General features: G+C 43.9%; 1 protein-coding gene across 1 annotated transcript in view; it reads right to left on the bottom strand.

The window, feature by feature from the left end:
• PDILT (protein disulfide isomerase like, testis expressed) overlaps window positions 1–17,216 on the bottom strand; it is a 65,968-nt gene that overhangs the window by 19,191 nt on the left and 29,561 nt on the right. The window contains exons 4-9 of the mRNA XM_073645784.1: window positions 12,891–13,028; window positions 12,160–12,270; window positions 11,934–12,059; window positions 10,167–10,364; window positions 6,866–6,986; window positions 4,964–5,145 (exon numbers count right to left, since the gene is read on the bottom strand). Coding sequence (XP_073501885.1) covers window positions 4,964–5,145; window positions 6,866–6,986; window positions 10,167–10,364; window positions 11,934–12,059; window positions 12,160–12,270; window positions 12,891–13,028 — 876 coding nt within the window. The remainder of the gene's footprint in view (window positions 1–4,963; window positions 5,146–6,865; window positions 6,987–10,166; window positions 10,365–11,933; window positions 12,060–12,159; window positions 12,271–12,890; window positions 13,029–17,216) is intronic.

The raw sequence follows: 17,216 nt of genomic DNA on the forward strand, positions 1-17,216 counted from the left end.
TCCATTCAATTTGTTAGCGGATACCATGTTGCATTTAGAGAGTCCCTGTGTGCCCAAACATTGGAGCTCCCCCACAAGTGACCCCATTTTGGAAACTAGACCCCCCAAGGCACCTATCTAGATGCATAGTGAGCACTTGGAACCCCTAGGTGCTTCACAAATTGATTCGTAAAAATGAAAAAGTGTTTTTTTTTCACTTTTTCATTTTTACGAATCAATTTGTGAAGCACCTGGGGGTTCCAAGTGCTCACTATGCATCTAGAAAGGTGCCTTGGGGGGTCTAGTTTCCAAAATGGGGTCACTTGTGGGGGAGCTCCAAAGTTTGGGCACACAGGGGCTCTCCAAACAGAACATGGTGTCCGCTAATTATTCAAGCAAATTTTACAATCAAAAAGTCAAATGGCGCTCCTTCCCTTCCGAGCCCTGCCGTGCGCCCAAACAGTGTTTCTTCCCCAAATATTGGGTATCTGCGTGCCCAGGGGAAATTGCACAACAAATTTTGGGGTCCATTTTTTCTTGTTACCCCTGTGAAAATAAAAAAAATTGGGTCTAAAGTAACATTTTTGTGAAAAAAGTTAAATGTTCATTTTTTTCTTCCACATTCAAAAAATTCCTGTGAAGCACCTGAAGGGTTAATAAAGTTCTTGAATGTGGTTTTGAGCACCTTGAGGGGTGCAGTTTTTAGAATGGTGTCACTTTTGGGTATTTTCTGTCATAAAGACCTCTCAAAGTGACTTCAAATGTGATGTGGTCCCTAAAAAAATGGTTTTATAAATTTTGTTGGAAAAATGAGAAATCGCTGGTCAACTTTTAACCCTTATAGCTCCCTAACAAAAAAAATTGTTGGTTCCAAAATTGTGCTGATGTAAAGTAGACATGTGGGAAATGTTATTTATTAACTCTTTTGTGTGACATATCGCTCTGATTTCAGGGCTTAAAAATTCAAATTTTGAAAATCGCAAAATTTTCAAAATTTTCGCCAAATTTCCATTTTTTTCACAAATAAACGCAAGTGATATCGAAGAAATTTTTCCACAATCATGAAGTACAATATGTCACGAAAAAACATTCTCAGAATCAGGGGGATCCGTTGAAGCGTTCCAGAGTAATTACCTCATAAAGTGACAGTGGTCAGAATTGTAAAAATTGGCCCGGTCATTAACGTGCAAACCACCCGCGGGGCTTAAGGGGTTAAAGAGGAAGCATTGCAGGCGGAGCACGATGAGATGGAGCAAGGAACCATACAGGGTGATTCCACACAGCCCAGCCTCATCTCATCCCAACGTGGATTGGGTGACAATGAGGAAGAGGAGGAGAAAGAACAGGAGCTAGTTTCCTGCGCTATAGATGGTACAACCCGCACAACTGTCAAACCATCTGTTCAGCGTGGATGGCCTGAGGAGAGGGAGGAGGAGGATGAGGAGGAGAGCATGGTCAGTCATCCTCTTGGTGAAGACATGGATGTCTTGCCTGTTAGCAGTCTGGCACACAGGGCTGAGTTTATTTTACGCTGCCTTTCCTGTGACCCTCACGTTCTCCAAATTTTGGGCGACAGTCATTACTGGTTGGTGACACTTTTAGACCAACTCTACTTTCTATCCCTTATTCCCGTGGCGGACAGGTCTCCTAAAATGGGTCAGTACCAGAAGGCCCTTGTTGCGGAATTATTAAAAAAATTCCCATCTGAAAATGATGGCGGCAGAGGTCACAGTTCGTTGGACAACCAAGGAGTACAGGTGAGAGAGACACAAATCCAATCCAGCAGAGGCAGGGGGACAATGTCAAAGTTCTGGGACAGTATTCTCAGACCCCACCATCGCACAATCCCTGATGTGCGGGGTACTCTCACAAGGAGGGAAAAGTTTGGGAAGATGCTGAAGGAGTACCTTTCTGATAGGATTCATGGAGGACGTTGGTACTCTGTGCCTTATAATTATTGGGTATCCAAGCTGGACACGTGGAATGAACTGGCTCTCTATGCCTTGGAGGTCCTTGCCTGCCCTGCCGCTAGCGTTTTGTCAGAGCGGGTTTTTAGTGCCGCGGGTGGAATTATAACTGATAAGCGCATCCGCCTGTCAACTGAAAATGTTGACAGGCTGACTCTTATAAAAAATGAACAAGTGCTGGATTGGGCCAGACTTCTCAACATCACCGAATGATAGCAGCGTAACAAACTCAAATACAGTGTCTTTTTTTGGGAGGTCTAACTCTATTCCCATGCACCTGTCTTCACAGAAAGACATGTGTATACGCTTCCTGATTTTGTCTATTTGCTCTTGTCCTCCTCCTTCTCCTCATCCTCATCCCCCACCACCATATCACCACCATATCTACCATATCACCGTATCTATGTCTCTTGCAAGGGGCAATGCATTCACTGCATAGGCAAACAGTATGGGAGACCCACTTCCTAATAATGGGGACTTTTTTTGTAATGAGGCCCTCCACAACATCTCTTGCAAGGGGCATTGGAGTGCCTCCAAATTTTTGGCAGCCGTTGTACTCACTGCATTCCCTATAACTGTATAGCAGAACCGCTCCTTTCTAATGGGAACATGTCGTTACTGAGGCCCACCTCAATGTGTCTGTAAATTGGTATTGGGGTTTTTCCCAAATTTTGGCAGCCCTTGCAGTCACTGCATGGGTATTACCACTATAGGAGACCCACTCCTTTATAATGGGAACATTTTCTTTACTGAGGCCCTCCTCTATGTCTCTTCAAAGGGGTATTAGGGTGCGTCCAAATTTTTGGCAGCCCTTGCAGTCACGGCATACGCAATAACAGTATAAGAGACCCACTCGTTAATAATGGGAACAACAACGCATAGCCGGCTGATGGCTTTCTAACAATAGCGAGGGCCGACTGCTGGCTCTTTAAGAATAGTAAGGGCCGCCTGATCGCCCTATAAAAATAGGCTTTGTGACTTTCAGAGTCCCTCCTTCATAAATTAAAAAGGATGTCTCTGATCATGTCTCACACACCACATGGCCATATAAGGTAGTAAAATGTAATTTTCCGGTGAATGTATTTTTCACCGTTGAAAGCAATGCAAAATTGCAAAAACGCATTTTTGGCTTTGGTTATTTATTTTGCCTTACATACAAGTCATTACTCTGGAAAGGATGTTCCTTAAAATTTTTCCCAGGAAAATCCATTTTGGTTTAGTTTTTGTATGTTTTATTGAGAGCCCGTAAAAGTGGCGTAATACTCTGACAACATTGTTGACAGCAGTGACCTGGGAGTCAGAGATGCTTCCAGGGGTCTTCCCCATGCTCTTCCCATGTCATTTGAGCACTGTTCCCATCGATTTGGACAATGTTTAGGCCCTCTGCAGACCTCCGGGGAGGGGGGCACCGGAAAAATGCTCGCGTTTCCCAGAGACTTACATTGGGTCGTTGCTCAGACCGAGCACTCAAGGATTTCAATTTGCTCTACTCGAACGAGTACCCGAGCATTTTAGTGCTTGCTCATCACTACTAAATATGGATCCTGCTTCAAGAGAGTGGAGATCTCCCCAAACCCAAATTTACTTACTGGGGCTGGGTCTGCGCTGGGCAGATCTTTGGGAACCTACACCTTCCCTGGTTAAAGGAATTTTGTCCTACCTTAAGGTATCTTCCCATCAGGGCCTTCTTTATAGGCAGAGACCGTGATCCAGTGCTTCTTTCATCCAATAAAATGAAAGATTCCTCCCTCTGGCTTCATTGTTCCTCCAATCGGCGGTAAAAATCCTTTTTTTTTTCATTTTGAATTTCCCGCCCAGTGACGTCATGCGTTTCACCCTGGAACGCACTGGAAGTGACGTCACCCGCTGTCGATGCCGGGAACTTCCGGCGTTTCCTGCATGAACGCAGAGCCCGATGGAGGACAGGAGTAAGATCGGGGCTGGGGAGCTACGGGAGGCCCCCAGCCCTCCACACCATTCAGCATTACCTTGCGGTGCAGGCAAGTGGCGGGGTCCCGCTCCGGAGATTGGGAGCTGACAGCGGAGGAAGGCAGAAGCGATCGATCTCTGCAGCCCGGCTTCCAGGTACATAGGGGGATACTGCTCGTCGGCCATAGCACCCCATGGATAACCTCTTCGTCCCTTAGGGACAGGAAAAACACTGAGGATGGCTATGGGGAGGGGCTATTTAACCTTTTGTGTTTCCTGTCCCTAATTAGGATTGGGATGTCCTAGGGTGTTGTCATGGAGGGGATTGGAGAAATATGGGCCTTTTTATTTAGTGCCAATTGTTATAGTCTTAAAATGTGCGGTGCTCACAGCATGTCCGAATTCCTGTTGTCCTTCTACAGTTTGACTACTAGTGGCTGCTATTGTTCACCTTAATAATTGTGCTGCAATCCCACTTCTTATCACTGGAGGCTCCTGTTGCGTTCTGTAATTGCCCTTTACAAAGACTGAAGTTTCTGAACCTGTGGGATCCATCTTGTTTCCCGTTTGGGCCTACTTAAAGCCACATGGATCTCTCACTCATTGGTTGAGTATTGTGTCTAGTTGTTAGCCTAGTTCCAGTCTCAGCTCCTGAACATTCTTACCCAGACTGTTCTAACCTATCTACAGATTGTTTCTTAAAACTCCTTTTGCTAACTCCAAGAACTTCTACTACCGCTTGCTGTTCTGCTCGTGTTCCTTCGGCTACTGGTTTCCGGCTGTACTACACCAGTATTGTAACACAGGATCCTCTAGGGCCTGTCTCTAGGTTGCTTTGCATTATAATCCTGTTAGCACCCCACTAGAAGACCAAAAAATTACCAATAAATAAAAAGGCACATATCTCTAGAGTCATATGGTGGATTATAAAAAAGAAAAAAGTAGGGGATCAGTGGGAATAAAACGAGAGCGAAAATTGGCCTCTTTAGACCTGGTGACTGGTCTTTTTACATTATTGTGCACAAATTCAATAAATTGGCTCTGTCAAAGCTAAAGCGCAAATGAGGAACAACATTTTTTTTTAATACCTTGGTATCTGATCCAGCAGGGAAGAATCGAAAATGAGGGTAGCGATCCAGCACCATCAGTTGAACATCGTTGGCGGTGCAGTCTATTTTGGCAATTGTCACATTATCATTACTTAGGTACCTTCTCCCTAATTCTTCCCATACAGGAAAAAGTTCTTTACACTGTTTAGACCAAGGAGCATCTGTAGGAAAATAAACTTTGGGGTTATTTTAGGGTTTGACATAGAAAAGCCACATCTTTTAAAATGTAGTAACAATTTGAAAACAAGGCCATTATCCTACCTACAGGCCAAAAGTACAAGGTATTCAGTGCTCAGAAACACGGCCAAGGTAAGGAGGCTGAAACCTGACCACCACTGAGCAAGACACAGAAGTACAAGGTGTTCAGTGCTCACAGACATGGCCGAGGTAAGGAAGGAGGAAACCTGACCAACACAGAACAAGACACAGAGGTACAAGGAGTTCAGTGCTCAGAGACAAGGCAGAGGTAAGGAAGGAGGAAACCCAACCACCACTGAGCAAGACACAGAGGTACAAGGAGTTCAGTGCTCAGAGACAAGGCAGAGGTAAGGAAGGAGGAAACCCAACCACCACTGAGCAAGACACAGAGGTACAAGGAGTTCAGTGCTCAGAGACAAGGCAGAGGTAAGGAAGGAGGAAACCCAACCACCACTGATCAAGACACAGCAGTACAAGGAGTTCAGTGCTCAGAGACACGGCCGTGGTAAGGAAGGAGGAAACTTGACTACCACTGAGCAAGACACAGAAGTACAAGGAGTTCAATGCTCAGAGACATGGCGGAGGTAAGGAAGGAGGAAACCCGACCACCTCTGAGCAAGACACAGAAGGACAAGGAGTTCAGTGCTCACAGACACAGTCGAGGTGAGGAGGCTGAAACCTGACCATCACTGAGCTAGACAGAAGTGGAAACTTCAAGACTGGGCCAAGAAATATCTGAAGATAGATGAATCAGAGGTATTATGGATTGATAAGATGAGAGTGACTTGGCAGACCAGATGGATGGGCCCATGGCTGGATCAGTAAAGGGCACAGACCTCCACTTCCACTCAGATGCTAGCAAGGTGGAAGTGGGATACGGCTCTGGGCTGGTATTATTAAAGATGAGCTAGTTGGACCTTCTCGGGTTGAAGATGAACTCAAAATCAATTCCAAAACCTACTGTGAGTTTTTAGAAGAGACTTTCTCCAAGCCTGATTGTTCTTCAAGGACAACGCTCCATTGCAGCATCTAAGTTTCCACTGCTCGGCTGCCAGTAAAGGCCTTAAAGATGAAAGAATAAAGACACAGCCCCTCCTCACCAGACCTAAACCCTACTGAGAACTTGTGGGCCCTTCTTAAACGAGAGATTTACGGTGAAGAAAAACAGTCACGTCTCTGATCAGTGTCTGGGAGGCTGTTCAAAAAGTTGATCATCCATTACGAAACTGACAGACTCATGGACGGAGCTTACAGCTGTTATTGAAAAGAAGGACGACTATATAGGTCACTGTTATTTTTTTTGAAATGTCAGAAATATATCTTTGTCTATTTTGAGTTGTTTGGTTTTTATTCTCACTGTAACAGCTAAAAATAAACAATTGAGATGGAAAATTTAGGTTTTTCATTTAGTTGCATAATAACCGCACACTAACAGTTGCCCAATAATTCTGCACACAGATATTTTCCTAAGAAAAACAAAACTCTTACTTTCTTCAATATTCAGGTTTATTAACCTTTTGAATTGACCGACAGAACTGTAGTAGTTCATCAAAAATACAAATAACTGTGCACACAGTCTACTTTATTTTAGGCTACGAGGTCGAGTATTTAGTTCAGTTTTTAGTGTATAATTAATGATTAACCTAATACAAATTATGATAAATAAGATTAATTCATACTTACAGAACATGACAAATGCATTGCTTGATTTATTGAAAGCCACTTTATTGAAATTTTTCCCCACCAGAACTTTTACCGGATGTTTATCCCAATCCTTTGGAATATCTTCACTATCTCTTTGGGGCTAAATTGAGAAAAAAATAAATAAACGCGAGTGGTCAATGATAAAGCACATTTACTACGACACTATGCATAATGTGCTACTCCAAAGAATAAAAGGATGGTTTGGTTTATGGTCTCATTAAATGAGTTTTTCTTGACTTCATAATCTGAGGAAAGCTAAAATAGTGGGGTCTAGGAAGTAGAATCTTCCTCAAAGTTTTCATTTTTGTATTTTGTCAAAGTGAAATGTCGGCCGAACAACAACTAACTTTTCACAGTCTTCCATACAAAGGTGCAAAAAGATAGACAGCATCCAAATGGGTTGTGAAATAATATATAAAAAATATACTCCACCTAATAAATTGCAGCCTCTTTTTGATCACTCAGTGTAGGGCTTTGTCACGCATGCTTGACAAAGCCCTATACTAGGTCGAAACATAGTGGTTATGTACAAACCCAATTCCAAAAAAGTTGGGACACTAAAGAAAACAAGAATGCAATGATCTGGAAAACTCCTATAGTCATATCTTATTCACAGCAGAACACAGATCAGAAGCTGAAGGACATTTTTCCACTAAAAATAAATTAATTTAGAAATTGATGGCAGCAACATATCTAAAAACAGTTGGGGCAGGGTAAACAAGAGGCTTGAAAAGTAATAGGTAATAATGAAAAATAGTTGGGGGTCAATTTTTAACTAAGTCACATGATCGTATTAAAAAAGGACATGTTAGAGAGGCAGAGTCTCTCAGAAGCAAAGATGGTCAGAGGTTCCCCAATCTATGAACAACTGAGTCTAATAATTGTGTAACAATTTCCGAAAAATCCTGGATGCTGATACATTTGAAAACAATGATGGAAGAGGGAACCATCAGCTCCCTCCTCCATCATTCTCCCTGCACTTCTGAGGTCTAAGGTCTGTGCATAGCAGGCAAAATGACGTCACTAGATTGTGCCCGCTGTGCCGAGCTTCAGACTATCAGCCAGATTTCCACTCATTATTTTTTGCATGCTTCAAAGAACAGCCTCCTGATGAACCTACTATTTAGAGGGAAAATGCGTCGAGGCAGGTCATTTGGACTGATGAGTATTTTATCACACGTTATTTTTTCTGGTTACTTGATTTTGAAAGAAGCTTTATAACCTCTTTAATATGTGGACCTTGTTACAAGGTGGGCACATGGTATATATTTAGGAATATATGATATGTTTTATCTTTGTGATACCCTGCATTGTGTTTATAGATTTATATTGACAATAGTGGTCGGTTTATTTTTATTCATTATATCTTATATTGGGTGACCGATAGTTACCTTTGGGTATTTTCTATACGATTTTGGTTATCCCTATATACTGCATTTTTTCTAGTTTATACAGATTATTCCTGGTCATACTTGTGATAGCTATATGCAGAATCCCTCATGTCATTTGGCATCCATTCTAGGGTTACATAGGGATGGCCATTTGTGCTTGTCCCTAGGGAGCCAACCTCTGAGGCCTAGATAGGAGAAAGCGCAGTGTTCTTCGCTATATCCCTTTACCAGTTTATTTTTGAGGCAGTTATTACCATTGTCAGTTTTTCATGTGATTGGGTATTGTTTACCTTTTTGCTGATATCTAATGTTTTTTATTTATGGTGTTTTTCTTTTTGGGGTTGTGATTTTAGTATTTCTAATAAACTTTGATTTCACGGGATTATTCTTGTTAGCCTTAAATAATCCCCGGATTGTATCTATATTTGTAAACCCTGCAGAGCTTCAGACTACACAATGCAGAGACCGGAGCAGCAAGGGAATGAGGAAAGGTGAGTATTGTTGTTATTATTTTTTTAAAAATCAATGGGGGCAATTATACAGTTTGCAGGGGTATTATGGCCTCAACATAACCCTCCACATTGTATAATGGCCCGCATATAGTCTAAATGGCCATCAATAGCGCTCCAAACAGTATAAAGGCTCCCACATAGCCCTTCAGATAGTATAATGGCCCCCACATAGCCTGCCAAACTGTATAATGGCCCCCCACATAGCCTACCAAACTGTATAATGGCCCCCACATAGCCTGCCAAATGCCAAACTGTATAATGGCCCCCACATAGCCTGCCAAATGCCAAACTGTATAATGGCCCCCACATAGCCTGCCAAATGCCAAACTGTATAATGGCCCCCACATAGCCTGCCAAATGCCAAACTGTATAATGGCCCTCACATAGCCCTGCAAACAGTATACTGGCCCCCCATATAGCCACTTAGCCCTCCAAATAGCATAACGTCCCCCACTTAACCCTGCAAAGCATGTTAATGGTCCCTATATAGCCCTCAAAATAGTTTAATGGCCCCACATAGCTCACAAAATAGTATAAAGGCCCCCACATAGCTCTCCAAATACTATAAGGCCCACCACACTGCTCTCCAAACAGTATAATGGCCCCCACACAGCCCTGAAAACTGTATAATGGGCCCCACCTAGCCCTTCAAATAGTAAAATGCACCCCACATAGCCCTGCAAACTGTATAATTGATCCTATTGATTTAAAAAAAAAACATAATAAAAATACAGTACTCACCCTTCCTCATTCCCCCTCTGCTCCAGTCTCTGCAGTGTGTGGTTTAGGACTCATTTACCAACAGTACAGAAATTCAAGGACAGTCTGTAGAAATAGGGCACTTTTTTGCACTGTTCGTGAAAGAAATCGTCTGTGATTTTGTTTTTTGCAGCTGAAGAAAAATTATACAGATTATTTTGATAATTATTATTTTAGTTTACTGTGAATGCAGCTAATATCTTCATACCAGAATTATGGGCTGTAGTTATTAATAACGTATAATCATAATTATTTATTATATTTTTCCAATGTGTCTGTAAAAAAAATCTTGTCTGTCTGATTTTTTTGGTAAAACTGTCCAGAAAAAATAAAACGTCAAGTTGACAATCCTGGTCCTGAGCACATAACGGCATATTATTCAATACCACAATTAACCACTAGAAGGCCACGAGTATAACAATTAAAAATACATATACCGCAGCAATCAGGCTTGTTCACCACATGGCAACTGTGATGGTAGAATAAAAACATAAAGCATATCTCAGGCTGTAAAGTAGACATCCTGTGCTAACAAAATCTACAATAAATGGATAGTAGCAGTCTATATTTTTGGAGGGGGTCTCCATACGTGCCTTTAAGGAGCCTAGTTTAGATTACCTTGGCTTTTCCATCCATATAACGCTGGCAAAAGCTTCTGACATTTTCAAAAGTGACGTCATCAGCTGGCATCCTGTATTTCGTATCACTTGTCAAGTTTAGAATGCGAACTGCTGGGACGTCCACCTCTGTGATTCGGAAATATTCAAAGATTCGGCCATTTCGGGTTTCATCTGTGTCAACCAACACAAATACAATCTGGTGGATGAAGAAGAGAGAGAAGTGTTAATGGAGTTTAGCATCTTCATTGCCGTCGTCTTCATCCTCCTATGAAGCTCAGCGGAAGGTTAGACTTCATAGGACAATGTCATTTTCACTAAATTTGCATATTTAATTTGCCAGAAGAGCATGCATGGCTTACAGGTCTCCTCACTCCGACATGCCAGGCTTGCCTTGTCACTCTGCACAAGGAGAAACGTTTCTCCTTTGACCTCAGTCCAGAGCCTCTCACCTAGCCAAATCAGATCTCATACTTTGCACTGATGAGAGGCAACAGCCCGAAACACCATGTCTACAAATTGAGATTCTGGTTCAGCTTTTATCCTAAGTCATGTGGCAACGCTCACTAAAGAGTCAATATTGACTTTTAGGATCGCTGCTTCCAATAGGTGGCGCTAGAGTCCTCGTCCTCTTCCTTTCCTAAGAGACAATTTGTATATTTAATTTCCCAGAGGAGCATGCACGGCCTATAAGTCTCCTCACTTTGACATGCCAGCCCTGGCTTGTCACTTGCCACAAGAAGAAACGTTATCCCTTAGATCCCCGTATATAGAACAAATTCAGGTCCCCTGGGGGACTAAGAAACAAGGTAAAACATTAAATATAATTATTTTTACAAATATAAAAGTGCTTTGTTCTTTGTTCACCCCGCTTTCCCCAGTTTAAAAATATATATAGTTTTTTAAAAAAGCATTTGTTAGTTTTATGTCATGTCTGTAAACTTTTTATCAAAATAGAAAATTAAGTAAGGCAAACACTATAAGGGAAAAGAAATCAAACCATCAAAATTGTCATTTTTCAGTTACTGCCCCTCTCTAAAAAATGTAATAAAAAGTCAGCAAAATGCCACATGAAGCCCTAAATGAAATAAGAAAATTCTGAACATTTTTATTGAACACTTATTAAAAACTCCCCAAAACATCAGCTTTCCACCACCACAAATCAAGTCTTATATTGACCTGGAGAATCATATTGCCCATTCATTATTACTGGACAAAGAATGTCGTAAAAACAAAACCCCAAGAAATAATGGACATGTTGCATTTTTTTTTTTGCCATTTCACCTCACTTGGAATGTAATTTGTATTTTACAGTACATGATATGGTAAACTGAATGTACTATTCAAAATTATAACTTGTCTCTACAAAAACAAACCCTCATATGACTACGTGGAGGGAAAAATAAAAAATAAAAAAGCTATGATGCGGGGAAGAAGAGAAGGACAAAAACAAAAGCGCGAGAACAAAAAATTGCTTTACATAATCTAAAACCTTTCAGGACAAATTTAGTTTTCCTTGTTATGTTTGTGCAAGTATTTATTAGCAAAAAATGAGGACCGATCACAAATATATGAAACATAAATTCACGTTTTAGGACTCTTACTTATGGATCCCATTGCAGTATTGGCAATCAGTGACCGTGCTGCTGCTGCCACCTTGTGGCTACAATTGTGCAAAGCGTATTAGAGCATTCTGTATCTCATATCACTAACTATTATTTTTTTATGTCATTGGGAAAGCGATACAAATCCTTATAAGAATCCAAACCTTTCCTCTGAACTCCAGCGCAGCTGATTCATAACTTTCATACATTGCGCTAAACTTCTCTGATGTTTTCGATGCAAAGAGAAGGATGTGATTACTTATGGGGACATCAAATATAGTTACAGACGTCTGGAAAATATGAAATGAATACATGACGCATCAGCTAAATCTGCAAAAGTACATTTTTTGTCGCATTAAATTATATTGTAGATTTTCTCTCTTTACTCACCTCCAAGTTATACTCTGTTACCACGTCCATAATGTAAGTCCGGATTAATCGAACTAGATCCACTTTATTTTCAATTTCTTCTTCTGATATCAGATGGTGGACTGGTTTATCCTTCCATAGAAAGGGACACAAATATTGCATTGCAGCCATCTGACAGTGACTTTCCAGCTTTTTACAATATGTCATTCTAAGTTCAACATTATGTGCTAATTATTTCTTTAAAATCCCATGTGTACATATTAAGTTCAAAGAAGCAGTTTGGCAAATTGTTTGCACATATAATGTTTATTCACCAGCAATATTCTATTTTTGTCATTAGTTTCATTCCTGCTCAGTTTAATCCATACTTTTTCCCCTCTCCTATATCGACATCTAGGATACAGCTTCAGCCTGGCTCCTGCTTGTAAGTGCTGACAGGGAGAAACCTATCACAAGAAGATGGTAGGATGAAACTGCATCACATCTTGGCAGCTATAAGTCACTGATTTATCACTGCTGCCCTTAGAAAGAACTCAAAACAGACAAATATTTTACATTTACTTTAGGTAGGTTAACAGTTAACCTAGCTTTAGAATCTGTGTATATGCCTTTGGATTAGTCATATAGTCAATGGACACTTCAAAGATGGCAAAGGTACATTACGAAACATTATAAAAAGGGGGGATTTTAACACAATTGTTAAGTATTACAAAAAGCACATTTCCTAGGGCATTGGAGAGGTTATTTCTTACCCTGTTGTATACTGCAGCCATATTCTGGGTTATCCCAACATGTAGCAGAACATCTTCATTGGTTACAAGACCGAATGGAAACTCTGGGACATCTCTTGCCGCTTCTGAAAAATGTTCTTTAAAACTACTGACTGGATCCTGCATAGGAAAAACAAGATTTTATAATAATTTATGAACAACTGTCAACCCTACATAAAACAATACATATGGGAGGAATTTGGGACTTGATATAGTAAAAACTATTGTCACTATAGGGGTACATCCACACAAGGACAAGCTGTGTATTTGTATGCTGAAATATGCTGCGCCTCACAGTACCAGCATTGTGGACAGGGGCGTAACGACCGCGGTCGCAGAGGTTGTGACCGCAAACCGGCCCATGCGGGTGAGGGGCCAGCTGATGGCAGCACAAACGTCATCTGGATGTGCGTCCTTAGCAGCTGAAGTGTATTGCAGCACAGAGACTCGTGGGGTCTGTGTGCTATAATACACGCTGCCAGACAATCAGAGGCCAGCAGGTGGCGTCGGCGTGTACGTGATTTGGGTCGCATGGCAGTGACGTAATGCGCTCCCATCACTTGCACGCTGAAGTCAGCTGCTGGCTTCAGAAGAAGACGCTGTGCAGCGGAGGAGCGGAGGGAAGGTGAGTAAAATGGTTTATTTTTTTGTATGCATTAAAGAACAGCGGCAGAACAGGGGACATAAAACAGGATGGGGGATATATATACCAGGATTGGGCCCAGGATAAGGGACATATATACCAGGATGGGGCTCAGGATAAGGGACATATATACCAGGATGGGGAACATATATACCAAGATGGGGCTCAGGATAAGGGATATATATACCAGGATGGGGCCCAGGATAAGGGACATATATACCAGGATGGGGAACATATATACCAGGATTGGACCCAGGATAAGGGACATAAATATCAGGATGGGGAACATATATACCAAGATGGGGCTCAGGATAAGGGCCACATATATCAGGATGAGGAACATATATACCAAGTTGGGGGTCAGGATAAGGAACATATATACCAGGATGGGGAACATATATACTAGGATGGGGCCCGGGATAAGGGACATATATATCAGGATGGGGAACATATATACCAAGATGGGGCTCAGGATAAGGGACATACATACTAGGATGGAGAACATATATACCAGGATGGGGCCCAGGATAAGGGACACATATACCCAGATGAGGGATATAAATATATATTATGGGGCCCAGGATGGGAAATATATATGTGGCGCCCCTGAGGGTTCAGTCGCCACAGGGGTACTGCACTTCAGATAGAGGTGTGGTATCTCCTCTTCCAGGTAAGGATGGAGCATCACTCAGGACCCCACTTCACTACTCAACACTACACCACTCCTGTCCTGTAGGAGGCCTAAATGCACCAGGGTGCTTCCCCGGCCCGGGATAGAGGAGATGGGGGGGAACCAAAGATAGGGGGAACCATGTAGTGGGTGAGGGTGGAGGACACACTTTTAGGAAGCACTTATTGATTCATATTTAATCTACGGCCATCTTGGGTTCAAGGTCTTTTGATTGTGGTCTTCTGTCAGGGTCCAGCAAGAGTTTGCAGCTGGCTGAAGATACACGGTCCTCGTACTCTGGCCTTGAGACGAGGAGCGGGTCAGAGTTAACCACTGTCTCTACCCGGTCAAGGTCCTGTCCTAAGAATTCCTTGGAGGGGAGCAGAGGAGATAGGCTCCACAGGCAAAAGGATCCAAGGGGGATACGGACGGGCTTGGCCAGAGGGATTCCTGCTGCAAAAGGGGTGACCGGCCCCCGATATCTGACTGTGTACTTCACGTCACTGTTGGAAAGGCCCGGCGGCTTAGTGGATCCCAGGGAGGGACACAAGCGGGAAGAGAAGGAGATGGAGACGGAGAAGGAGAGGAAAACACTGACGGGGTCTTGACAGGTGCTCCTGATCTACCTGGGAAGTGCTGAACCCCCTTCCTGGTGGCTGCAGTACGCCATGTGTAGCAGAGAGAATCCTGCCGAGAACTTGGCGTAGTCGGCAGGATTCGAAATGCCTCGCCCTCCCTGAGCGGCGGGGTTCTCGGAGCCGGGTCAGTGTAGGTGTTGCGGGGGATGCAGTCGTGGCCTGGACCCGTTCAGTGCCCAGGGCTGTCACATGAAAATAATGGGCTTCTTTTAGGATGAGTGGTTTGCTCGACTACGCCACCTGTGGTTTCCGGTGAAGGCCACCAGCGCTGCAACAGTCCTCTGAGGCCGGTGTTTTGGGCAGCTCGGTTGGTGCTACTCCCCACAGGTGGAGTAGGCCTCAGGGCAGTGTTTGGTGAGACTGTGTGGAGGTATGCTGGGTACAGTGCCGCGCAGGAATAAACGCGGTGAATGAAGTCATCCGGGTCTTTACTCACTTTCAGATGAACTTTCAGCCGCAAACTTCTCTCTGCTACACACGGCGTACTGCAGCCACCAAGAAGGGGGTTCAGCACTTCCCAGGTGGATCAGGAGCACCTGTCAAGACCCCGTCAGTGTGTTCTTCTCCTTCTCCATCTCCTTCTCCTTCTCTTCCCGCTTGTGTCCCTCCCTGGGATCCACTAAGCCACCGGGCCTTTCCAACAGTGACGTGAAGTACACAGTCAGATATCGGGGGCCGGTCACCCCTTTTGAAGCAGGAATCCCTCTGGCCAAGCCAGAGTAAAGAATACAGGTGGCGATTCCGCTCTGTCCGTATCCCCCTTGGATCCTTTTGCCTGTGGAGCTTATCTCCTCTGCTCCCCTCCAAGGAATTCTTAGGACAGGACCTTGACCGGGTAGAGAAAGTGGTTAACTCTGACCCACTCCTCATCTCAAGGCCAGAGTATGAGGACCGTGTATCTTCAGCCAGCTGCAGACTTTTGCTGGACCCTGACAGAAGACCACAATCAAAAGACCTTGAACCCAAGATGGCCGTAGATTAAATGTGAATCAATAAGTGCTTCCTAAAAGTGTGTCCTCCACCCTCACCCACTACATGGTTCCCCCTATCTTTGGTTCCCCCCCATCTCCTCTATCCCGGGCCAGGGCAGCACCCTGGTGCATTTAGGCCCCCTACAGGACAGGAGTGGTGTAGTGTTGAGTGGTGAAGTGGGGTCCTGAGTGATGCTCCATCCTTACCTGGAAGAGGAGATACCACACCTCTATCTGAGGTGCAGTACCCCTGAGGCGACTGAACCCTCAGGGGCGCCACATTCCCCCCCAGTGAAACACAGCACGTCCGCGGGCTGCAATACAGTAAAGAGTTGGTACAGACATTCAAATTTTAAAAGTTTTTGTAAACAATAAAACATTCTTCCCTTTATGGGAGGTTTGGATACTTTAACGTTGCATGATATATATAAATAGTATAAATATAGAAAACATCAAAGAGACATTATGCATGTAGACAGATCAGTAGAAAACATTGTAGAAAAGTGTCAGTTCAGCAGCATGAGGGACCTGCCCAAAACCCTCAACGTAGGCTCTGGGGTGGCTGCAGGGCATGGAGATCCCGAGTTGGACCTCCAGTAGAGCCACGGCCAGGCAGGTTTTGCTTCTGAGGTCTGAGGTAGAAGTGGTTTTGCATAAAACCAATAGGGAGCACCTAAATAGGTGCAAACTATTTGCAAAGTCAGTCTGTCTACTGCTTAGCGTCCGCAGGGACAAATGTCTCTTTCAACTAAATCCGGGTGAAGCAAAAGTTGAAAACAAATAACTGTTCAAACAAAAGGGAGATGCATCTCCCGGGGCTGCTCAAAAGTGGTATCCCCACTTGGGAAACGGCTCATCTTTCCCGACGGAGCCTGACTGGTCCTCTGTAGGTAGGTGAGTGGGGGCATCCTCCTTGAACACCCTGTGGACATCCAGGGCATACCACCCACGGTCCTCGTGGTGGCGGGTGTAGGACACCAAATCGCCCGGGTAGAGGTTCCGGCCAGGGTGGCTCTGCTCCAGCCGCGGCTCGACGTCCCGCTTGTTGACGAACACGTCCCGGTTAAACTGTGGGCTGTGGATAAAGCCCCATTCTGCCACCTGGTGGAAGCGCACAATAACGCCTTCTTCCAGGGGGCTTGGACGGGTGGCCTCCGCCTGACGGTCCTGTGACTTGGCAGCCTTGGCGCGCACCTCCAGACGCTCACAGCGGACCCGCTTCTCCCGCCGCTCTCTCTCGAACTGGAGGAGTTCTTTGCGACAAGACTCCTCCCGCCTCCGCACTTCGGTCTTGGTTTCCCGGGGGAAGCCCATCAGATCGCCCCCCGGGTTATCCCAGGCAAATTCTTCTGCCACCGGGCAAGCGACCGGTGGCGCGGGCAGCGG

The sequence above is a fragment of the Phyllobates terribilis genome, unplaced genomic scaffold (assembly GCF_046119375.1).
Source record: "Phyllobates terribilis strain yellow unplaced genomic scaffold, ASM4611937v1 Scaffold_9__5_contigs__length_417890890, whole genome shotgun sequence".
Lineage (NCBI taxonomy): Eukaryota > Metazoa > Chordata > Amphibia > Anura > Dendrobatidae > Phyllobates > Phyllobates terribilis.